Source organism: Phacochoerus africanus, chromosome 5, assembly GCF_016906955.1.
Source record: "Phacochoerus africanus isolate WHEZ1 chromosome 5, ROS_Pafr_v1, whole genome shotgun sequence".
Classification (NCBI taxonomy): Eukaryota; Metazoa; Chordata; class Mammalia; order Artiodactyla; family Suidae; genus Phacochoerus; species Phacochoerus africanus.
In genome coordinates this window covers 49,428,521-49,453,460 of record NC_062548.1, presented here as the reverse complement: position 1 = coordinate 49,453,460, position 24,940 = coordinate 49,428,521, and the positions used below count along the sequence as shown (strand labels likewise).

Genomic DNA, 24,940 nt, shown 5'->3' with positions numbered 1-24,940 from the left:
TTGCAGTACGATGTTGTGTTAGGAGTAAAGAAAACAACACTGTACATACCATCAGAGCTCTTGGGTGATCAGGTGCATTGCCAAGGAGCAGGAATATTTTGAAAAGAATCTGTTTTCCTGAGCAGTAGGTCTCAATAATGCGCTTAAAATTTTCAGTAAACCGGAGTTCCCATTGTGGCCCAGTGGAAACGAATCTGCTGACTAGTAACCATGAGGTTGCGGGTTCTATCCCTGGCCTCACTTGGTGGGCTAAGGATCCAGTGTTGCCATGAGCTGCGGTATAGAATGAAGACGAAGCTTGGATCCTGTATTGCCACGGCTGTGGCGAAAGCCAGCAGCTGTAGCTCCGATTTGATCTCTAGCCTGGGAACCTCCATATACCAAGGGTGCAGCCCTACAGAAAAAAACATATTTTTTTTAGTAAACCATGTCATAAGCAGATTTGCTGTCATCCAGGTTTTGCTATTCCATCTATAGAGCACAGGCAGAATATACTGAACATAATTCTTAGAGTCCCTAGGACTTTTGGAATGGTAAATGAACACTGGCTTCAGCTCAAAGTCATCAGCTATATTAGCCCTTAATAAGAGGGGGCTTTAAAGCCAGACCTTGACTTATCCCTGGCAGGAAAGATCCTAGATGGCATCATCTTCCAATATAAGGCTTTTTTGTTAATAATGAACATCTGTTGTTTAGTGCAGCCACTGTCATTCATGATCTTAGCTAGATATTCCAGAAAAGTTGTTGCAGCTTCTACATTACCCCCTGCTGCTTCCCCTGGCTCTTCTATGTTACAAAGAAGGCTTCTTTTCTTAAACCTCATGCACCATCATCTGCCAGTTTCAAACTTTTCTTCTGTAGCTTCCTTACCTCTCTCAGCCTTCATAGAATTGAAGAGAGAGCTGGGCTTTAGATCTGGCTTTGGCTCAATGGAATGTTGTGCCTGGTTTGATCTTCTATCCTGACCACGCAAACTTTCTCCATATCAGCAATAATGCTGTTTTGCTTTCTTATCATTTGTGTGTTCACTGGAGTAGGACTGTTAATTTCAAGACCTTTTCCTTTGCATCTAAAACTTGGCTAACTGTTTGGCACAAGTAGTCTAGCTTTCAGCTTAACTTGACTTTCAACATGACTTCTTAAGCTTAATCATTTCTAACTTGTGATTTAAAGTGAGAGATCTAGGTAATTTGATAAGTACTGCTTGAATGAATCTATAGATTGCTTTGGGTAGTATGGCCATTTTTTACAATATTAATTTTTCCAATCCAGGAACATGGAATATCTTTCCATTTCTTTACATCTTCTTTAATTTCCTTGATTAATGTTTTGTAGTTCTCGGCATATAGGTCCTCTGCCTCCTTGGTCAGGTGTATTTCCAGGTATTTTGGGGGGTGCAATTTTAAAAGGTATTGTGTTTTTATATTCCTTTGCTAAAGTTTCATTGTTAGTATACAGAAATGCTACCGATTTCTGAATGTTAATCTTACATCCTGCTACTTTGCTGAATTTGTTGATCAGTTCAAGTAGTTTTTGGGTTGAGTCCTTAGGGTTTTCTATGTATAATATCACGTCGTCTGCATACAGTGACAGTTTTATCTCTTCTCTTCCTATTTGGATGCCTTTTATTTCTTTTGTTTGTCTGATTGCTGTGGCTAGGACTTCCAATACTATGTTGAATAGCAGTGGTGAGACATTTTTCACAGAACTAGAACAAACAATCCAAAAATTTATATGGAACCACAAAAAACCCAGAATTGGGAGTTCCCGTCGTGGCGCAGTGGTTAACGAATCCGACTAGGAACCATGAGGTTGCAGGTTTGGTCCCTGCCCTTGCTCAGTGGGTTAAGGATCCGGCGTTGCCGTGAGCTGTGGTGTAGGTTGCAGACGCGGCTCGGATCCCACATTGCTGTGGCTCTGGCGTAGGCCAGTGGCTACAGCTCCGATTCGACCCCTAGCCTGGGAACCTCCATATGCCGCGGGAGCGGCCCAAGAAATGGCAAAAAGACAAAAAACAAAAAACAGAAAAAAACAAACCAGAATTGCCAAATTTTGTTTTGAGAAAAACCAAGCAGGAGGCATAACTCTCCCAGACTTCAAGAAATACTACAAAGCCACAGTCATCAAGACAGTGTGGTACTGGTACCAAAACAGACAATACAGACCAATGGAACAGAATAGAGAACCTGGAAATAAAGCCTGACACCTATGGTCAATCAATCATTGACAAAGGAGGCAAGAACATAAACTAGGAAAAGGACAGTCTATTCAGAAAGAATTGCTGGGAAACCTGGACAGCTGCATGCAAATCAGTGAAACTTCTTAGAACACACCTTCACACCATGCACGAAAATAAACTCAAAATGGCTGAAAGACTTAAATTTAAGACAAGACACCATCAAACTCCTAGAAGAGAACATAGGCAAAACACTCTCTGACATCAACATCATGAATATTTTCTCAGGTCAGTCTCCCAAAGCAACAGAAATAAAAGCAAAAATAAACCAATGGGACCTAATCAAAATGAAAGGCTTTTGTACAGCAAAGGAAACCAAAAAGAAAACAAAAAGACAACTTACAGAATGGGAGAAAATAGTTTCAAATGATGCAACTGAGAAGGGCTTAATCTCTAAAATATACAAATAACTTATACAACGCAGCAGCAAAAAAGCCAATCAACCAATGGAAAAATGGGCAAAAGACCTGAAAAGACATTTCTCCAAGGAAGATAAACAGATGGCCAACAAACACTTGAAAAAATGCTCAACATCCCTGATTATTAGAGAAATGCAAATCAAAACTACCATGAGATACCACCTCACGCCAGTCAGAATGGCCATCATTAAGAAGTCCACAAATAACAAGTGTTGGAGGGGGTGTGGATAAACGGGAACCCTCTTGCATTGTTGGTGAGAATGTAAGCTGGTACAGCCACTATGAGAACAGTATGGAGGTACCTTAGAAATCTATACATAGAACTAGCATATGATCCAGCGATCCCACTCTTGGGCACATATCTGAACAAAACTTTCCTTAAAAAAGACACATGCACCTTCATGTTCATTGCAGCTCTATTCACAATAGCCAAGACATGGAAACAACCCAAATGTCCATTAACAGATGATTGGATTCGGAAGATGTGGTATATATACACAATGGAATACTACATAGCCATAAAAAAGGACAAAATAATGCCATTTGCAGCAACATGGATGGAACTAGAGACTTTCATACTGAGTGAAGTAAGTCAGAAAGAGAAAGACAAATACCATATGATATCACTCATATCTGTTATCTGATTTACAGCACAAATGAACCTTTCCACAGAAAAGGAAATCATGGACTTGCAGAATAGACTTGTGGTTGCCCTGGGGGAGGGGGAGGGAGTGGGATGGATTGGGAGTTTGGGGTTAACGGATGCAAACTATTGCTTTTGGAATGGATTAACAATGAGATCCTGCTATGTAGCACTGAGAACTGTCTAGATACTTACAATGCAGCACAACAATGGGAGAAAAAATTATGTACACATGTATGTGTAACTGGTCCCCATGCTGTACAGTGGAATAAAAAAGTGTTGGGGGAAATAACAATAAAAAATCAATTAAAAAAAAATAAAGTGAGGGACGGACCTATGACTCTTCCTGCCACCTGAACCCTTAAAGGCCTTTGTACCTTCAACTGGTCTAATTTCAATATTAACTGGTCCAATTTCAATATTGCTGTGTCTCAGGAAGGAGAGGGGCCCAAGGAGAGGGAGAGAAACAGAGAATGACCAGTTGGTGGAGCAGTCAGAACATACAACATCCACTGATTAAGGTCACCATCTTCTACAGGCAAAGTTCGTGGTACCCCAATAGTAACATCAAAGATCACTGACCACAGAACATAACAAATATGACAATAATGAAAAAGTTTGAAATATTTCAAGAATACCAAAATGTGGTAATTTACTCAGATACAGTGAGTAAATGTTGCTGGAAAAATGATACCAACAGCCTTCCTCAACACAGTGTTGCCACGAAGCTTCGACATGTAAAAACCTCAGTATCTAAATGCAATAAAGTGAAGTGCAATAAAAGGAGGTATATCTGTATATATTTTGTAGGTAAGTATTTGATAGGTAATAATTATGGGTATTCAAGAACTATGTCATTTATTAAGCTTCAGTTCAGATCTGAGACATTAGAGTGCTATGTTTGGGGAAAATAAGGATTATTTTTGAGGTTTATCATTACTCTCTTGAAGTTAGATCGCTAAAATTTTTTTAAAGTAAGATTTTCTGAGTATAGTCTTTGGCTACATCTTTGAAATAATAGCAGTTGTAGATACATATTAGGAGTTCCCGTCATGGCTCAGTGGTTAATGAATCTGACTAGAAACCATGAGGCTGTGGGTTCCATCCCTGACCTTGCTCAGTGGGTTCAGGATCCAGCGTTGCTGTGAGCTGTGGCGTAGGCTGCAGACGCAGCTTGGATCCCTTGTTGCTGTGATTCTGGCATAGGCAGGCAGCTATGGCTCTGATTCGACCCCTAGCCTGGGAACCTCCATATACCGCAGGAGTGGCCCAAGAAATGGCAAAAAGACAAAAAAAAAAGTTGTAGGGACATATCAAGGACTAGAATTTGCTCTTATCAGATTAGGGTATAAAATGTCCATTATTTTTCAAATAATTTAATCTGTCTGTAGTGGCTATTTTGTTTGTTGTAAAACATGACATAAACCTATACCCCATACAAATGGGTCATACTTTGTATCTTTGCCTTTAAATGCTTCTAAAGGTTTTTCTCCTGTTTTACCTATAATCGAAGTTATTAAACTTTTAAATGCACGCAGACTTTATGAAGACAGTATGAAAAAATCATGTATGTGATACAATGAATGGATTTTAAATTTCCTCTTTATGAGTTTCAAATTTCCCATTTAGAATTTTCAAGAAGAAAACTACAATAATAAAAGAACTGAAGTTGGCACAAGATAAGACACTAAGATAGTGTCACACACACCTTTATCTTCTAGAGGGTGCACTGAATCCACTGGAAGTTTGTGGAAGGGTGTAGACGCAAGCTGTGCAGCAGACGTGAAGTCTCCGGGGCCCTTGGGACTGGGTGCCAGAGTTTTGTTGCAGCGGGGACCCCATACGGTTGAATCATCCAGAAATTCTTCTGTGTGAGGTACTTCCTACGACAAAAGATGCACTGGATAAAAGCAGCAATCTCCCTGTTTGGTAGATGAAATTTAACACATGAATACTTTTTTTTTTTTTTTTTGGCTGCACCTGCTGCAGCATGTGGAAGTTCTCCTGCCAGGGATCAAACCCTCACTGTAACAGGAACCCACGCCACTGCAGTGACACCACCAGATGCTTAACCTGCTGTACCACTAGGGAACTCCTCATTAATACTTTATTATATGAGTCAAAAAAATGGGGAATTTTAATTCTTTAGAAGAAACAGATGTAACTCCTGGCTAACACACAGCCAAGGACCTTGAGGTTCTTTATCCCCAGAACTGGGACATTTTATTTTATTTTTTTGTCTTTTTGACTTTTCTTGGGCTGCTCCCGTGGCATATGGAGGTTCCCAGGCTAGGGGTTGAATCGGAGCTGTAGCTGCCAGCCTACGCCAGAGCCACAGCAACGCGGGATCCAAGCCACGTCTGCAATCTACACCACAGCTCATGGCAACGCCAGACCTTTAACCCACTGAGCAAGGGCAGGGATCGAACCCGCAACCTCATGGTTCCTAGTCGGATTCGTTAACCACTGAGCCACGTCGGGAACTCTGACATTTTATCTTTAACACACTCCAGTGGAGTTTTATCATATACAAGAACCACATTTCATTTACCAATTTTTACTTTCTTCTTTTTTTAATTTGAAGAGCCTAGATTTAGAGAAAATACAAAGATAGTACAGAGTTCCCATATAGCCTTTATCAAACTTCTTAGGTCTAGGAAAAATACATATCCCCCCAGTGGTTTCTCTGTCAACAGGAAGGCTCTGGGAGGGCAAGGATCATATCAAACTCATTTTCCTTTTCTTTTTTTTTTTTGGTCTTTTTGGGGCCACACACATGGCATATGGAAGTTCCCAGGCTAGGGGTCAAGTCAGAGCTGTAGCTGCTGGCCTACGCCACAGCCACAGCAATGCCAGATCCTTAACCCACTGAGTGAGGCCAGGGATTGAGCTTGCATCCTCATGGATGCTAGTCAGGTTTGTTACCACTGAGCCACAATGGGAATTCCTCATATTTCAGTTTCTAAATCTATCACAGTATGTGGTGCATAATAGATTTGCAAATAATTACAGAATAATGTTCTAAAAAACTTACCCTTCACATAATACTTTATTTTTCAGCACAGTTTTTTAAAAACATCATCTCATTTGATTGGCACAATTATTTGGTAAAATGAAGAGAAATGGGTTGCACGATTCATTTCATGGATGAGGCAGAGATTTACTTACATTTGGTTTTGAAGGAAATCTGCTCACAGAGCGTTCTCCAAAGGTCCTGGCTCCTGTGGGTTTATTTTTAGGCTGTGGTAATCTAAGGAAAGGGTTGCAAAATTGCAAAAACAGCAAAATATGCAAAGGAAATAAATCCTACCACTTAGAGTGTTAAAAACATTTGTCACTTATCCTACTTAACTAGTATTTATATACATATTTCTTTTACAGCAGTTATAGCAAAACTTGAGTGCAAGTTGAATTAACTTGACTATGTATATAAAAGTAGACCTACAGTTACTTAAGTGAGGGGGTAAAATACAGAAATTTCTATTACACCAAGTTTTAAGGAGAACAAAAGGGGGCTGTGGCCAACAGAATGGCATGGATGCCATATGTTTAATTTCTTATTCCCAGTGCTTGGTCTGGCTTTGGAATATGAATCTCTTCTACACCAAGATAGCTTTCACATTTCTCTTTCCACAGTCTACATTATTAACGGGAAATTCTGGGAACTACCCAACCTCACCCTGATAGGGCTCTAATGTGCTGTCCTTCGGCTTTAAATCCTATGTTCCCTGCAGCAGGACCCAATATTAGCCATTTCCTTTTCTATTTTATCAATAATGCCAGCGTATACTGAACATGTCTAGATACCTGTCCTGGTGAATTCCTTTACAGCTAACACAATGTCAAATCTATAGGGTCCCTTGGTTCTTTGATGATTTATAACTATACTGCTGTTTCCCTTTGGAAATACCTGCTTTTGTTATGGGAGGACTGCTTTGTCAGAACTCCCCTACAGCCCTGCAGATCTGGAAAAGAACTTCAGCATCCATCTGTTGGCCATGTGGTCAAAAGGCTCAGCAGTGGCAGAGCTGGGACTGGGACCCAGACTACCTGATCAGCAGGCCCTGTTCTCTCTCTCATGGCCTCTGCACCTGCAGGCCTGCAACCTCTGTACCATCCCTGTCACTGTGGCAACATGTGTCTCCCCCAGTGTTATTTTAACCAGATCTATTTCTTTACCCATAATTTTCTTTGTTTCCATCTTCAAACACGGGAAAAGCAGATGACAAAGAAGAGATAATCTTATTGACTCCCCAAGCCCCAGAAGACTTTGCATTTTCTGCAACAGAGTAAAAAACTGTATTTAATTATGAAAATAAGCCAAAAACACTATCGTTTAAGTGAAACTTCAACTACAAATAAGAAAATATAACAAGAGCTCAATAACAAGATAAAATAATGTTATCGGGTTTTGAAACACTAGGTAATGCAGTGAGTCACTCTGCAGTGACATGAAGGGGCTTAACCATGGTCACCAGGGTTAGCATGCAGGCCTCCAGGTCTTGTGTTCTGGCCACACATAAAGCCAGTGTTCCCCATTCTTCTGACACATTGCTATGGTCACTGACACTGAATAAAGCTCTCCATGTCTTTGTTGTCCTACGAGGAGGAATTAACCTCTTAGTTCTATATTTATATTTGTCACCATCTCTCTCCACCTTCCAGCTCAAATCCCCTGACTCTAGACAAAGAGGGGCTAGTCACTGGCCTAACACTCTGCCCCTAACATTCCTCTGCCGGGCAAAGCCCAAGGATATCCCAACCACTCAGCCCTTCCTGGCCATGTCTACCCATAGGGACCTTGCCCTTTTTAGCACCTATTTATTTTACTTTGTTGAACACTGTTACATTTTTTTTTATTTCACAAACTCCATGCTTTTATGTGACAGGTTAACCAAGGGCAGGGAAACTTCTTGTATAACCCTTGCTATTTCTGTGGGCAACCATCTGCAACACTATCCACTTAGTAGCCATTAAACAAATTGCTATTACTTTGAAACTGGGCTTCAAAAGCATCTTCATTTTGACCTAGAGATGGCCATTCATCTTGGTCATCGGAAACATCAGGAAGTGTAGGAGCCTGAAACATATTCATGATGAAACCTGAAAAGAATAGAAAGAATGGAAAAAATAACTACCATTGGTTGCCAAAGATCGTTCCTTAATTCATCTCATTAATTCGATGATACCCATTCAAACACAAAGCTGTACATACCTAATGCTTCTTTTGTGTGCACGGTGGGGGATGGCTGCACTTTGGATGGTGTTGCCTGAACCAGTCCCAGTGATGTGTTCGGAGTGGTGTGAAAAGAACTTGTATTAACAACCTTATGTGTTTCACACCCTATTAAAGAAATGGGGACAAAATGCAATATCAGTGGAGAAATCAGAATAATTTAGAAAGCACACAATTTAAGAAACTTACTCTATACTTCCTTTTCTTCCTTGGCGTGGGTAGGGATTTTTTGTCCTTTCTGTTCTGACCGTACCCCTTACCACCTAGAATAGTGCCTGGCATCTGCCTGCTCAGTTAGGTCCTGGTTAAATGCAGGCGTCGCCTGCTTTGCTGAGTAGTTCTGTTCCCACTAAACCGTCACTGGAAAAAAATGTCAGTAACATGGAGGGATGGGGGAGTGATGTCTTATAAAGTTTACTTTTATGCAAATACTTCTAACGAAGTAGTATCAAACAGAAGTATAACACTCCTAAATAATCTTTTAATCACCTTTTCTTCCTCACAATATATTAAAGATGACTCTTGTTTTAGATAAATCTTCTGAGAAATTTAATAGAAAAGTTTTCACAGATCAAGCTTCCAAAGGATACTAATTACTAAGATGGGACTACCAAGTGGATTTCAACCTTCATACTTGAAATGGTCTGTGGCTTACTGAACCCCTGCACACTAAGAGCAGGAAAGCCCATACTCAGGTTCATTACGGTCTAAAGATGTCATGAACTACAGCTACCAAACAGATCTCTGAGCAAGCTGGACAAGTCTGGGCAAACGGGTTAGAAACAAATGTATTATAATTAGATGTTACCTTCTTTCATCTCTGCTCCATTCTGTGGCTTGAATTCATGAGTACTTCGATTCATACATCTGGAAGAGAAAACTCCTGAGGTAAAACTAAAGTATCAAGAAAGAAGGGTAAAAATTTCAGCAATTATGAGCCTGTTGTTACAACACAGATGGGACTGCCTAGGTTTAGTGTAAGTGAATAAAATGTTTTATTGTTTCTTTTATTTCCCTTTGAGGACAATAATTCTCACAGATGAAGTCCAGGTATGAACGTTCGCTTGACGGAGTGATTCTGTACTTTAACAACTGCTAATCGTTCTTACATAGGGTGGGGCAGGATTGCAGCTTCTCTGATTCAAATGATCCCACTGACAACACTGGCTGAAGGGCTACCATGCAGCTCTGGATCTAGGGGCCTTGTTCAGCTCTTCCTTAGCCGTGACACAGGCCAGCACTAGTGCTTTCACTGCATGGGCCACCCCTCCTGTGACAAGCAGGTGGCCACAGTGCACTGTTTTCTAGACCCCAACAGTTGTCAACAAAGGGAAAGTGGTGCCTGAGACATTTATATCACAGTTTGTTTTAGGTACAGTCGTGGGAGTGGACTTCATCTGTCTATTTACCATTGCTCCCTTTAAGGGTGAAAAGTAGATAGTGCAAAGCACTTTTAATTCTACAAATTCCCCATTAAACTGTCATAAAAAGATGAACTTTATATGAGATATAAGAGAAGGGTGCCCTTTTTCTGCTGTGGTCAGCTGTCCATTCTGGCCCTCGCCTGGGCTGAGGCCAGGGTCACTCTCAGCTTCTGACTGAGATCTGAATGATCGCTAGGTTAAAGAGTTTCCCCATTTTATAAAGGACTGCTGGACACCCATCCTGTCTGCAGAACCCATCACTGTTGCTGTTTTGACCATTTTATGATCTTGCAAATGAAGAATTAATGAAGTCATAGCCCCCACACAACAGTCCTCTTTTTATATGCATGGTGTCATACAGGACACAGGTCTGAATTATTATTCTAATGTGACTGAAAAAGCATGATGATTTAAAGTCTTACTTCCAGGAGACACCACTGATAAAAGTGGACCTTGGACACTGAAGAGGACTAGTACTTATAAAGGGGTTTAGCCCAAGAGGAGGATGTGGGTTACATTGTGGCTTTTATTTTTCCTCCTGGAACAATACATTTTTATATGTTTAAAAAAAAGAGAAAGAACACCAAAGCGATTGAAGATAAAAATATAAACAAATGATATGACATTAATTGTAATTTCTGCAATCTAGGAAAATTGCTCAAAATTGGAGGAAAAAACTTCCATAACAGTAAACAGAGTTTTTGGCATATTGTGTAAAGAAAATTAATCTCAAACTACTCCCAGTGGGACAGCAGAAGGAACATGGGGAGAACAAATGTTAAGGAACTATCTGGATTGTAATATCTCTATATATACTCAGCCAAAGCTGGTAAGCAAAGGCAATTTCAGCTGTATATTCTTCAGTTAAATAAAGATTGTTTAGTTTCAGGGTATCAAAACTTTTTTTTTTGCTTCTTTTTAGGGCTGCACCTGTGGCATATGGAGGTTCCCAGGCTAGGGGTCGAATAGGAGCTGTGGCTGCCGGCCTACACCACAGCCACAGCAATGCCAGATCTGAGCCACACCTACACTGCAGCTCATGGCAACGCCAGATCCTTAACCCACTGAGCAAGGCAGGGATAGAACTTGCATCCTCATGAATGCTAGTCAGATTCATTTCCACTGAGCCACGACAGGAACTCCCCCAATGAACGAGTTGGGGCTAATGTTTCCATAACTTAGTTTTTCTACTACATGCCCACTGAAAAAGTATTTTAAAAAACAGGACTCAGAGTTCCCTTGTGGAATAGCAGGTTAAGGATCTGGCATTGTCGCTACAGCAGTTTGGGTCACAGCTTTAGTGTGGGTTTGATCCCTGTCCCAGGAACTTCCATGTGCTATAGGCGACGCCAAAGAAAGGGACTCATCCATCATTTGTATATGGCTCTTGATATTGCAAGTCACATAAAGAAGTTGCCGGATGCCCTTCCCATAATCATCTCTAGGGCTATCTTTGACTTACCTGGCAGCTTTGTCGGTCACTGTAAACATGGTATCTGTCACTGGTTGGGCTGTCAGAAGAACCAGGGGAGCTACACTCTGGTTGATGGCTGGAGACACCAAAGTAGCGGTGACAGCATTTGTTGTAAGAGGAACAACAGGAGGTGCCTCCCTGGGTTTCTCTCCTGCATTCTTTGATGGCTGCTGATTGACAGCTGGTAGACTCGGTGCTCCAAGCTCCTGCAGGGAGCCTGCATGCAGCCCTACCTGTGCTAGATTAACCTTTCATATGAAGCAAACAAACAAAAACAAAGCCATGAGGTCCAGAATGTTATTAATTAGGTATTACAGCTTTTCAAAGAATGGCATCTGTCTCCTACAGCTTCCTTTTCTCCTGAGGCAGCCCCTTACCCTGCCAGGTGCTCTGAAATGCACAGTAAACAACAACCACAAAGGCCACTCTATGTGCTGGATGCTTTTGTAGCTTCTCAACCACAGACTCAATGGGCAGCTCACACTTCACCAAAATATCAGTCCTGGCCATTTATCAGTATTTAAGAACTGTTCTGTTTGTCTTTACTTAATTTTCGGAAAAGACTAACAAATCAATATTATCAAAGGCTCATAATGGTGTTCCTTCCATTAAGATACCCTTGGTAGCCATTTTCTCTTGAATGACTAGGAACCGTGATGATAAATGGCACTAGCTGCCACAAAAGCATGGCTCACAATGGGCAGGACACAGGCCTTTAACTTAAAGCCTTTACTGTTTCACTCATGTACTCCTCTGACTGTACATGTACACTCTCATGTTGCCAAGTTAAAAGACAAAGAGTTAATTCCTCGCCCTGTAAAAGTGTTCTCACAAATTGTTAAGAAAAGCATCAGGAGTTCCTGCTGTGGCACAGTGGGTTAAGAACCTGACTGCAACGGCTCAGGTCACCACAGAGGTGCAGAATTTGATCCTTAGCCTGGCACAGTGGGTTAAAGGATCCAGCATTGCCACAGTTGTGGCCTGCGTTACAGCTGCAGCTCAGGTTCAATCCCTGGCCCGGGAACCTCCATACACTGAGGGTGCAGCCATTTAAAAAAAAAAAAAGGAAAGAAAGAAAAGCACCAAATATCTACCACAAGAATAGTTATTTCACAGATAAATGGACAAAATATAAAATTTATTCTTACTAGTTATCAAAAAGATAATTAAAAATAACCTATACCATTTCCTCACCTATGAAATTAGTAAAGATTAAAAATAATCATAATATTCATTTCTGAAGTACATTAATAAAAAATAATAATAGACTATCAAAACACACAACAAAGCTGTAGTAAACATAATGTGGAGTGATCAAGAAGAAACCTATTGACCAAAACAAAGAATTATTTTAGAAATAGGTCTTATATATTAAAAATTTAGTATGTGATAAAGATATTATATACCAATAGGGAAAAGCTGAGCTGGTCAATAAATGATTTAGGAACAACTGGAGACCCAATTGGAAAAATATACCCTTATACCAATCATATATAAAAATAAATTCACAAAGAGAGGTTTATGGTGAAAATCAGTGGCTTAAACCCCTGCTTTATCATCTACTTCCTCTCCGCAAACCTGACCAAAACGATGATGAAGGAATCCTAACACATTAAAATGGCACTTGGAGAGACGTCCAGAAATTTGAACACATTTCAGAATGGAAGTGAAAGTGGAGCTGAAAACAGGAAGGAGGCAACAGGAAGTCTGTAGGATAAACAGGTCCTGAGACCCATTCTTGCAGTGTGTGCTGGCTTCTCAACACAAATTAATGAAATCATTATATCTGAATTTCCATTACATATACAGTCATTGTACCAAAAAAGAAAAATCAGAAAAAGGACTAATACATAAATACAGAAATATGTAGCCCCCACTGAGATACACACACATATAAAAACACACTACATATTCTGTTCTGTAACTTCCTTTCTTATTCTACATTTTGAACACCTTTTTGTGTTGCTGTTGAGAAACCCAGTGTCTGATGCTTGGCTCATTAAATGTGACCTCTGTTGTCTGGAAGTGTATGAGATTGAGTCTTCCCCCACTGCTGGGGGAAAAAAATTTGGAAAGCTAGTAACTAAACTGACATCAGAATTAATTCTAAAATTAGAGGACAGAAAAGAGCTGATTGCAACAGAAATTGCTGTACTGGTCTCGGGAAGCCTTGGGGAAGAGCACACACCTCAGACCTGTCCTGGGAGGAAGGCGGGTTCTCATGCGACAGCTCCACCACTTGGTGCAATTTCTTATGAAGTTCATCCATTTTCTGTTTTAATAGTTGTTCTTCAAAAGCATTTGCTTCTTTCCTTTTCATATAATGCCTGTCTTCATGGACTTTAGGAAAGACAAATGGTTTGCATGCAAAATTTAAATTCGGGTCATCAGAGGAATTTATGTAAAAGCAGTAAAACGTTAATTTTAGGATGGCAAGTTTTTTAACTAGTGTTTTCCATGTGTACTCGCTTTTTGTTTGTTTGTTTGTTTTGTTTGTTTGTTTGTTTTTTGTCTTTTTGCCTTTTCTAGGGCCCCTTCTGTGGCATATGGAGGTTCCCAGGCTAGGGGTCTAATTGGAGCTGCAGCTGCCAGACTGCACCAGAGCCACAGCAACGCGGTGTCTGAGCCGCGTCTGCAACCTACACCACAGCTCACGGCAACACCGGATCCTTAACCCTTAACTGAGCAAGGCCAGGGATCGAACCCACAACCTCATGGTTCCTTGTCAGATTCATTAACCACTAAGCCACAATGGGAACTCCCTGTACTAGGTTATTAGAACTGAAATATGTATTACTTTCCATTTAGAGTTTTTACCTACCCTCAGCACAGTTATGTTTGAGTTCAGGGCACGCAATTTATAAAAATTTACATGCGCAACAAAAGTACTTGGTAACAGCATGGTATGATACCAAGCACTTCTTGGAGAACAATCATGACTGCAAATCATTTGAAGAATGGGACTGTTTTTAAAAGCTCTAACTCTCTAGGTGCTTTCTAAGAAGGAATAAGAGTAAAGTGCACTGAAAGGTCATTGTGTCGCGTACACTGCCATCAGTCCCACTCCCGATAACTGGTTAACATAACCACAGCAGTGTGAATCACACGGTCCAGCTCAGACATCAGCATCTGTGCATGGCACAAAAGTGTCCTGCATGTGTGTCAACGGCCTGTCCTCTCAGCTATCAACCAGAGGAGAAATAAAGAAAACAAAAAGTGGCCTACAGAGTGGGCACAGCACAAATCCACAGATGGTGTAGAAGCCCTGAGTGGGACAGAGGCGCATTTTCCTCTGAGGTCCACATTGTCAGAGCACAGGCAAGGGTCAACACTGGCAGGGAGGCTTGATCCACCACACAGTACAGCCATGAATAACATGGCACTTTGATCAGAGGACCCTCGAATGTCTTATTTATACCAGTTGCAGATCTTGAAAAAGCTCTTCTCAACTCTAGTTCCCAACCTAATCCTTTCACAGTACAAATAACAGACCCAGAGATTTAGAATTGCTATATGCAGAAGTTCAAGTCCACACAGATAATATATGAAAGGTTAAAAATTATTTACCATTTCACTACAAGTTAAGGCAATGCAGGCATGGATTTGTATTTTACTGCTGTTTCAACTCTGAGCTTTGCTGTCAAGAAAATGTGGTTGCTACACTAATATTTAACAAAGACTTCTAGGCTTCCAACAGGATAAGCTAGACAGTTGTTTCCACCCCCCCCCACCCTGATTCTTTCAGTAGTCAATTATCTGCTCCAAATGTAATTACTTGGAGATGAGTGTTATTTTTAAGGGACAGAGTATATCTCAAATTGTGTAGGTGAAATACCCCATTGCTCATGTTTCCTCCGCTGATTGTATTTCTGGGCTCTCAGTTCTTCAAAGGAAAATTCTGATTCTCCACAAATAAGCTTCTCCTTGCAATACATAACAACCTGCTGAATGTCAGTTTTGGCCGCCGAAGATGAGTGTGCAGAATATTCTGATTTAGAAATCATGATCACCCTTTGTTCCCTAAAATGGGGAAAAATACATTATTTACAAACAGCATATTGAAGCAGCCCTTGAAGGAAACCAAGTGATAGATTAATACACAGATTGTACTTGCATATTCGGCTCTTTATCACAAGCTGAAGATATTACTCCAGATAGCTCTGAACCCTAAAAAGACAGAGAAGAAAAGCACTCACTTATCTGAAAAGAAACCATCATCCAAATTGCTTCACAAAGCAATAGGAAAACACTTGAGGGATCCCTTAATCATCAAGACTTACCTACTGTCTTTAAAGTTACAATTAATACCTGAAGCTTTGGTCTGCATTATTACTCTTATGATAACTTATGCAACTAGAGCCCAGTAAGAAAGTGATTTAAAAAAATATCCTTAGTAGTAGAGAAGGGCACTTATTTTCCTTTGATTCATAGTCTAGGCGCTGAACCACAGCACCTAAATATAATGAAATTAACTTCCAAATAGCTACATTAAAAAAAAAAAACATTAGGGAGTTCCCGTCGTGGCGCAGTGGTTAACGAATCCGACTAGGAACCATGAGGTTGCGGGTTCGGTCCCTGCCCTTGCTCAGTGGGTTAAGGATCCGGCGTTGCCGTGAGCTGTGGTGTAGGTTGCAGATGCGGCTCGGATCCCGCGTTGCTGTGGCTCTGGCGTAGGCCGGTGGCTACAGCTCCAATTCAACCCCTAGCCTGGGAACCTCCATATGCTGCGGGAGCGGCCCAAGAAATAGCAACAACAACAACAACAACAACAACAACAACGACAACAACGACAAAAACATTAAAACTTTCTTCTGGTACTAGTCTATGCTCAGAAGTTTCCAATACTAGCATTCACTCACTAGAGAAGTATTTACTGAACATCTCATATATGTCAGGTACTAAGCTAGGTCTTGGGAAGTGACTGTGAACAAGACCCATCTCCACAGCCTAGAAACTGATAGTCAGGGCAGCAGGAAAAAATGAGACTGGCAAACATGGGTAGGAGGTAAACTGGGGGAGTCTCAGTATCTGCCAAAGTTAGAAATTCATATTGTACTTTTCAGAATGTGTTAAATTAATAAAACTTGCACATGTACACAGAGAAAGAGGCATTTCCACGGGACTTAGCTTAAAGAAGGTCCTTAGCAAACTCTGAAAGTGCAATGGTACTAGAGGTACAAGAGGAAATATGATAGGAAATAAGCTGATAAGCCATCAGAGCAGAAGAGATCTCAACAGGGCAAAAACCTTGAGGGGGACAAAAGCCAAACACAGTGGAAGGCCACCTCCCCACACTGTGAGGGCAGAGAGGTGTGCAGTAACTTATTGGTTGGTAACAAAAATGGACAGGGGTCATTTGATGGCTTCTGCTGTTTCACTGAAATAGTATTTTTGCCAGCTCCTGAGGGAGAGGTTAGACGTAGCCAGGTCCCCAGTTTGAGGAAAGTGGAAAGAAGTTTAAAATCATTACAATTTGGCATTAGAGAGAAAAATGGGAAATATAAGCAATACATAAGAGGTAAAGAGTGAACTGTGACACTGGAAACATAATTGCTAGTGAGTTAAAAACCCTGGTGAGGTTAAGTTCCAAGCTCTGAGTGCTTTTAAGTGGGGCCTCCAAGTGGGTATGAACAGGACAGGGGATCCTGGGCCTGTGAAAGGCAGGCATACAGGACAGGGGAGAGAGGCTGTTGGGGAGGTGAGACAGGAGGCCATGGAGTGGGGGTCCTGAGCTCAGACAAGTACAGAAAGTTATAGTCGGACAGTGAGTTCTTTTATTTGAGGTGAGCAGTGGCAGATGATGACAGGCCCAGAAAGGTGCCCCAGAGCAGGCAGCTGATGTGGGGGTTAGGGTCTTGGGAGACAAGTGAGATGCCCAAGCAAATGTGGATGGCAGTCAGATGACTGTTCAGTACCCTTTGCAGTTGCCACATGAACCACAATTATTATTACCTGCTTTTTAGAAACACAGGCTGAGTTATTTCCTGGATTTGATTTTGATGTTACCATTTGGTTTATAATCTGAGCATCATGCAGAGGTTCTAAAATTCTCGCTATAAAGGGAAAAGGATGAAACAAAAAGAAATAAGGGTAAAATCATATTAAACAAAATTATTACAAATACATCCCCTCATCTTCCAAAAAGAAACATTAAAAATTAAACTCATTTACACTGTCTCAGAAAATGTAACTAAAATACTTTATAAATAAGATAAATATTGTAGGGACAATTTTCTAATCAATTCAAAATGCCCAAGGAAGTCTCTGAAAGAAATGTAAACTCTCATTATTTTAAACTACAGGATAGGATGCTTAATGTTGCAATGATGTCTATATTTCTACAAAAAATTACTATACATCTTTAAAAGTTGTATTAAACACATTTGATTCCATTCAGAACAGATGTACTCCAGAGTAACTACTGTCCTCTATTTAGGGCAATTCTTATTTAAAAACAAAAAAACTAAAAATACAAGTGAACACCAAGTTTTTCTTGTGAGTTTTTCTTTTAAAGTGATAAGGTAGAGCCCCCCCGATCCCCAGGGCTATTTATCAGGCATTATTATTAGCAGAGTGCTTTCCCTGCCTAAGACAATACAGTCAATAAATACCAGATGGATGTTTTTCATGGGAAAAAAAAAAAAACAGCAGTGAAAAATCAAAGACAAATTACCAACACTTTGGACATTTTAGAAAGCATTATTTTACCTTGAGTCGGTAAATGGGTTTCCGCAAGGTGTGTCTGAAACAACCTAAAAGATAGCAGGGATGGTATCAATATAGACTATAACTTAGAGTTAAGTATGTATTTAGATTAAAATGAAATCCGAACATGTTAAACAGTTTACTATAAGATAGTTGAGATTGAGGTTAAGAGAAAGTATAAATTTGGAGTTGCTACAAAATTAAAAAAAAAAAAAAAAGATTCTTGGATTGTCTTCAAACCAGTACACACACACACATTTTATTTTTTTCCTTTTTTTTTCTGCCACTCCACAGCATATGGACTTCCTGGGCCAGAGATCAGATCTGAGCTGCAGTGGATCCTTAATCTACCATGCCAAACCAGGGACTGAATGTCCCAGTGCTTCAGAGATGCTGCCAATCCATTGCACCACAGTGGGAAATCCCCTAGTACATTTATATTAGAAAAGTTCCTCCTTTTTTCCAGTTTATGTATTCCTTAAATTCATATAAAAATGCACCCTCCTTCTCTGTGGGTATCAAGTATGCATGTATTATATATAACATGCGGTATTGGAATGCTAGTTTTAGGCATTCTCTACATCTGGAACACAATAGATGGTATATTGTTTTGAAGGAAGATGTGAAAGTACAGAACTACTTTAAAAAGCAGATATATTAGTGTTCATGCTGTGACAACTTCTTTTTTATGGTTGCACCCACAGCATGTGCAAGTTTCTGGGCCAGGGACTGAATCCAAGCCACAGCTGTGAACTTCTCCACTGCTGTGGCAACACCAGATTCTTTAATCCACTATGCTGGGCCGGGGATCAAACCCCAGCCACTGCAGTTGGATTCTTAACCCACTGCTCCATAGCAGGAACTCCAAAAACTTGTTAAAAATGTCATTTCAGCATCTTTACACATCAATCAACCTGTCATGTAATATACAACTTTCAAGCCCAACATTTTTGGGTATATGTGAGCAGGAGTGTGTAGTATGAAGACACAATGAGATATACAACCAAATGTCAAATGCTGTCTGACTCTTAATTCAAACAAACCAGTGGTTAAAAAAACAAAACAAAACAAAACATTTCACATAATGAGGAATGACTAAAAATTAGGTATTAAAGAATTATTACTCATTTTGTTAGGTGTGAAAATGATGTAAGATTCTGTAAGAAATCACCTTCTTGAGATGTTTAAGGAAGTGTTTGGGGTAAAATACTTTGCTGTCTTGGAACTGCTTTATATCCTTCAGCACAACATGATCAAATGTTAATAAGTATTAAAAGTAAGTGATAAGCAAATGGAGGCTCATTGTATTACTTTTTCTTTGTTTAATGTGTACTTGAAAATTCTCATAATAAAGTTTAAAAAGAGCAAAAAAAAAAAGGAGTTCCCGTCGTGGTGCAGTGGTTAATGAATCCGACTAGGAACCATGAGGTTGCGGGTTCTATCCCTGCCCTTGCTTAGTGGATTAACGATCCGGCGTTGCTGTGAGCTGTGGTGTAGGTCGCAGACGCTGCTCGGATCCTGCGTTGCTGTGGCTCTGGCATAGGCTGGCAGCTACAGCTCCAATTAAGACCCCTAGCCTGGGAACCTCCATATGCTGCGGGAGCGGCCCAAGAAATGGCACAAAGACAAACATATAAATAAATAAATAAAAAATAAATAAAAAGAGCATGAGCACTGGAGCAAAGCTGAAAACAATGAGTATATTAAGAGCTGGTAAATGCTGTAGTGAGAGAAGCTAGAGACGGGACACGTGTACCACCTTTTGAACAGGTAATTTGGTTACAGGCACCACAAGCCTGAACACCCTTCATACACCATTTGACTCTATAGTTTCAATTCTGAAAATCTATAAGAAGGAACTAGATAAAAATAGGAAATACTTTTATGAAGAAGAAAAGAGATCTTGACACAGGGCCACATATGTATGTAAAATATGCCTGCAATCCTATTGTAAGTGGAGAAAAAAATGCCAACTAAATCACTGCGTTTCTTCTGTTCTTTAGTTTTCTGTCTTAAGGTGTATATACATACACCCAAAATAAGATTATTTAGTCACTGAAAAAATTAAAAATTGTGAACAATTTTTATGTTCTTTATAAAAATCAAAATGTTGGAAACAAAAGTTCCACTGGAGAACAATTAAATTATGACATAGCTCTGGAATAGATTTTGTAACCACTTGTAAGTACTATGAAAGTGCATAATTTCTTAAGAGCAGTATAAAGCTCAGTATCTATAACCAGACATACAGTACAGTTTACTATTAAAATACAGACACTAAAGCACACACACAGGCATGGGAAAGAAATGCATGAAAATGTTAACAGTAATATTTTCATACATGATTCCATGTATCCTTATTTTCCCCAATGAGAAGGATTTCCCTGTACAAACAGATAACATGAAAAATCTTCTAAGAGCAAACATTATATTTCAAGGTAGGAAACACTGTGTGAAGTTTTACTTTCAAACTACCTGTACTGCTGTTGCAGCAGCTCTCTAGGTTCAGCCTGGTTTTGAATTCCTCTGTGAAAAACAGTGCTGGCTTGCTGCCATTCTCCCTGGCCTTCCAGATGACCAGCCCAGGCTATGTACAGAGGAGCTGACCGGATCCCGACACCATGGTTGTGGAGAAACTCAAAAAACTGATGAAGGTCACTGTTGTACTCGGCCTGCAGAAAGCCAAAGCAGACAGACCTGAGAACAAAGGAACTGCCGGTCTCGGTGTGGCCCAGGGTCCAGGCAGCCTTCAGCACTCATCTCCACTGAAGCTTTAGGATGTGGACTGTGCAGGGGAAGGCCTGGGTGGTCCTCTGATGACAAGCCTCCAAGATAAGCTCATCCCTTTCCTTGATGTTCGATGTCCCCTAAAAACCCACACCACTTCCCAAGGTATCAGTCCTAATGCATTAAATAAAGGTATCCTAGTGTGAGTTCCATAGGGTGTCTTTAATCCTCATATGTTCAAATTTAGTGAACAAATCCATGTGCACCCTATCTACTTCATTCTTTTTTTTTTTCCTGGCCTGTGCTTTTGGTGTCATATCTAATAATTCAGTTCCAAATTCAGTATCATGAAGTTTCCTGTGATGTTTTCTTCTATGAGTTTAATAGTTTGAACTCTTAATTTTAGGTCTTCAATCCATTATGAGTTAGTTTTTATCTAGGAGATAAGGTAAGGGTTCAACTTCATTCTCTCTCTCTCTCTCTTTTTTTTTTTGGCCACCCCACACCTTATGGAATTCCTGGGCCAGAAGTCAGATTCAAGTCACAGTTGTGACCTATACCAGAGTTGCAGCAACAGCAGATTCTGTGCTCGGCTGGGGACCAAACCTGCATTCTGGTGCTGCCTATCTCCATTGAGCCATAGCGGGAACTCCTCCATTCTTGATTTTATTACTAGAACTTGTGCCCCCAAGCCTTTATTTCAAGAATGAGGAGACAATCTTTTAAAGCGTAATCTGAGGCAGCCTTCTCCTTTAGTACTAAATTCCATTTCTGAGAGTTAATATTTTCTTAATTATTCATGATAAATTTAATTTACTCCCAGGAACCCTCATAGTACTTGGGAATGCCTGATTATTTCTCCTTCCCTAAACACACTTCTCATCCAACAAACCTTTTTGTAGTTTAATGGTTTCTACCTCATGTTGTCACATTTCAGACTTCATACACAGAGAAGGATTTTAAAATTGAATCACTGATTCCACAATACAGAAGCTAAAAGATTGTAAAATACATGTCTCTGGCCATACAACCTAAAAGAATTTATGACTGGAAACATAAGGAATCAAAATAAAAGACAGTCTAAAATGATCTTAAAATCTGGGGTAAAAAGCAAAGTACACCATGACTAGAGATATGACTATACATCTGAAAGTATACTTACAAATTTTAAACAATAATTGATGAACCTTGGGTCACTGTGGTATCTCTTCTTATCTAAAAATTCCTTCATTAGATGCTCTAATAAAGTTGTCAAGTATTCTTTATTCTCAGGAAAATTCTCTTCTACCCATCGCACATAACTAGAAAAATATGGATAATATTAATTTTCAGGGTAGCATATAGTTTGTTTACAGAAAAAAAAATAAACTAAATACTAACCTTTCCCATTCACCAAGTGGGTCATCACCCTTGTAGCTCTGCATATGGGCTTCAAACATTCTAGAATAGAGAAAAACATGCACTAGGATTACTAGGGATAATTTCTAAAAGCAAATGTATTTCATTTTATATTTATCATTTATACACCTTGAAGTCTAAATCTTAAACACCAATTCAAATGCTATGTAAAAATGAAAAGAGCAGGAGTTCCTATCATGGTTCAGCGGGAACAAATCTAACATCCATGAGGCTGCAGGTTCGATCCCTGGCCTCGCTCAGTGGGTTAAGGATCTGGCATTGCCAAGACCTGTGGTGTAGGTCACAGACAAGGCTTGGATCTGGCATTGCTGTGGCTGTGGTGTAGGCCAGCAGCTACAGCTCAGATTTGACCCCTAGCCTGGGAACATCCCTATGCCTTGGGTGTGGCCCTTAAAAAAAAAAAAAAAAAGGAAAAGAGCATTTACTTAGTGATCAGAAAACTCAGAAGTGGTCAGTCTTTTCTTTTTTTTTTCTTTTTGCTATTTCTTTGGGCCACTCCTGCGGCATATGGAGATTCCCTGGCTGGGGGTCGAATAGGAGCTGTAGCCACCGGCCTACGCCAGAGCCATAGCAACGCAGGATCCGAGCCGAGTCTGCAACCTACACCACAGCTCACAGCAACGCCGGATCCTTAACCCACTGAGCAAGGGCAGGGACCGAACCCACAACCTCATGGTTCCTAGTGGGATTCGTTAACCACTGCGCCATGATGGGCACTCCCAGTCAGTCTTTTCTTAGAAGAAAGGAAGATGCAAGGCCCCCGAAATAGCCCTACAAAGCAGCAGCTAAAAGAAGGCCCCCAGGTCTATCCCCAGGAGTCTCCTTTTCCTCTCCCAGATCCCCACTGTCACTACCTCCATGGTAAGGGGCAGTGCCCCTCCTCCTTATGGTGGAACCCAGGCATGGCATTGACCCAGACCCTCCCCTTGCTGCTCAGGAGCTTGACTGGAGATTTGAAGAGGGCTTGCGAAGGCTTATCACAGCTTCTAGATACAGTTTGCTTTCTGGGCCTCAATGGAACATGATGTCTCTAAGGAAGAACGTGTGATGGCAAAGCTCAGAGGTCAGAAGTCAGGGCTATAGCTCCTGTGAACTCTGCCTGCCCTACTTCTGCATACCCAACCACAGCTAAAAAGACACAACCAAGCAAAGCAAAGTTCTTTATGGGACCCCAGGTACTAGGGGGGTAAACAAACAAAAAGAAACTGGTAAAATTGTCAAGTAACATTAAGCACACAGGGAAAAATAAAACCCAAAAGATGGGAGAAGGGGTAAGAGTGTGATAATATTTACTATTTTTAGGTAGAGTGGTCAAGGAAAGCTTCCTTCTCCAGAAGGGGGTGATTTTTGATCAGTGCTAGAGACCCAGGCAGCTACTTAAGTAGGCAGAGCTGTGAGAGAGGTGGGGGGGTGACAAGATCTAATTTGCATTTTAAAATGTCCATTGTGTTTCTCCAAGAATGGGGTAAAGGATGAGAATAGAAGTTAGTTAGGAAACCAGTTAGGAGGTTACTGCAGAGTCCCACTGACAGGGTGGTGAGTGGACCAGGGTAGGAACAGTTCAAGTGTGAAATTTGGGGTTTTGGAGAAAGAGACAATGGGTCTTGCTGATGCAACTGCATCCTGAGTGTGAAAGAGAGTCAAGCTAAGGAAGACTTCCATGTTTCCATCAGAGAGTTAACATTTTGTGTGTGTGCGTGTGTGTTGGTGGTGGTGGTGGTGGGAGAACAAAAAGTTTGAAAGTAACACTTTCTTTTCGCTATCACCTCAAGATACAAATGAAATCAATGTTTCTTATGACTCAAAATCCAGAAGCCACACAAGAAAAGCTAGATAAAGCCAACTAATATTATATAAATTAAAAGCTTCTATATGTCAAATAAATAAAACAAAACAAGAGAAGTCAAAAGAGAAATTCCCGTTGTGGCTCAGCAGGGTAAGAACCTGACTAGTATGAGGATGCAGGTTCGATCCCTGGCCTCACTCAGTGGGTTAAGGATCCAGTATTGCTGCAAGCTGTGGTATAGGTGGCAGATGCAGCTTGGATCCCGAGTGCTGTGGCTGTGGGCATGGGCTGGCAGCTGCAGTTCCGATTAGATCCTTAGCCTGGGAACTTCCATATGCCCATACGCTGCAGGTGCAATCTTAAAAAAAAAAAAAAAACAAACAAAAACGACTGGGATAACAAAACAGCTTCTAGAAATTGGGGTTACAAAAAAAACAATTCCGACCCAATTTAAAAAATGAACAAAAGGTATTCCACAGAAAAATATACCACCATTCTCTTAAGAGAAATTTACCTAACTGACACACAAACTCTCACTGACCAGATTGCAAAAACATGACAACATATGTAGGAAGCAATGGAAACAGGCCTGCAGGTGAGTGTACTCAATTCCCATCAAGGGATTATCTACCAAAATTACAGATGGGTTTACTTTTGATCTAGCAAATCACTTCTGGGAATCTAGAGGACAGACATAAGCAAAATGCCACATGTACAAGATTTTTCTCCATGGCACTACTTTTAATAGCAAAAGATTGTCCACAACCCAACTATCCATCAGTGGGGACTTTTTAGATCAATTGTGGTACATGAACTATCACATAGTTGTAAAAAAGAATGAGAAAGAATTTATCGATTGAAATCTCCAAGG

At 40.5% G+C, this 24,940-nt stretch overlaps 1 protein-coding gene across 1 annotated transcript in view; it reads right to left on the bottom strand.

Moving 5' to 3' along the window:
• Positions 1–24,940, bottom strand: part of BUB1 (BUB1 mitotic checkpoint serine/threonine kinase) — a 37,932-nt gene that overhangs the window by 10,754 nt on the left and 2,238 nt on the right. The window contains exons 2-16 of the mRNA XM_047781209.1: positions 22,245–22,304; positions 22,027–22,165; positions 20,613–20,809; positions 18,141–18,184; positions 17,385–17,485; positions 15,547–15,599; positions 15,268–15,452; positions 13,621–13,772; positions 11,421–11,680; positions 9,343–9,401; positions 8,514–8,642; positions 8,291–8,401; positions 7,478–7,577; positions 6,467–6,548; positions 5,007–5,181 (exon numbers count right to left, since the gene is read on the bottom strand). Of these exons, the coding sequence (XP_047637165.1) occupies positions 5,007–5,181; positions 6,467–6,548; positions 7,478–7,577; positions 8,291–8,401; positions 8,514–8,642; positions 9,343–9,401; positions 11,421–11,680; positions 13,621–13,772; positions 15,268–15,452; positions 15,547–15,599; positions 17,385–17,485; positions 18,141–18,184; positions 20,613–20,809; positions 22,027–22,165; positions 22,245–22,304 (1,847 nt within the window). The remainder of the gene's footprint in view (positions 1–5,006; positions 5,182–6,466; positions 6,549–7,477; positions 7,578–8,290; positions 8,402–8,513; positions 8,643–9,342; positions 9,402–11,420; positions 11,681–13,620; positions 13,773–15,267; positions 15,453–15,546; positions 15,600–17,384; positions 17,486–18,140; positions 18,185–20,612; positions 20,810–22,026; positions 22,166–22,244; positions 22,305–24,940) is intronic.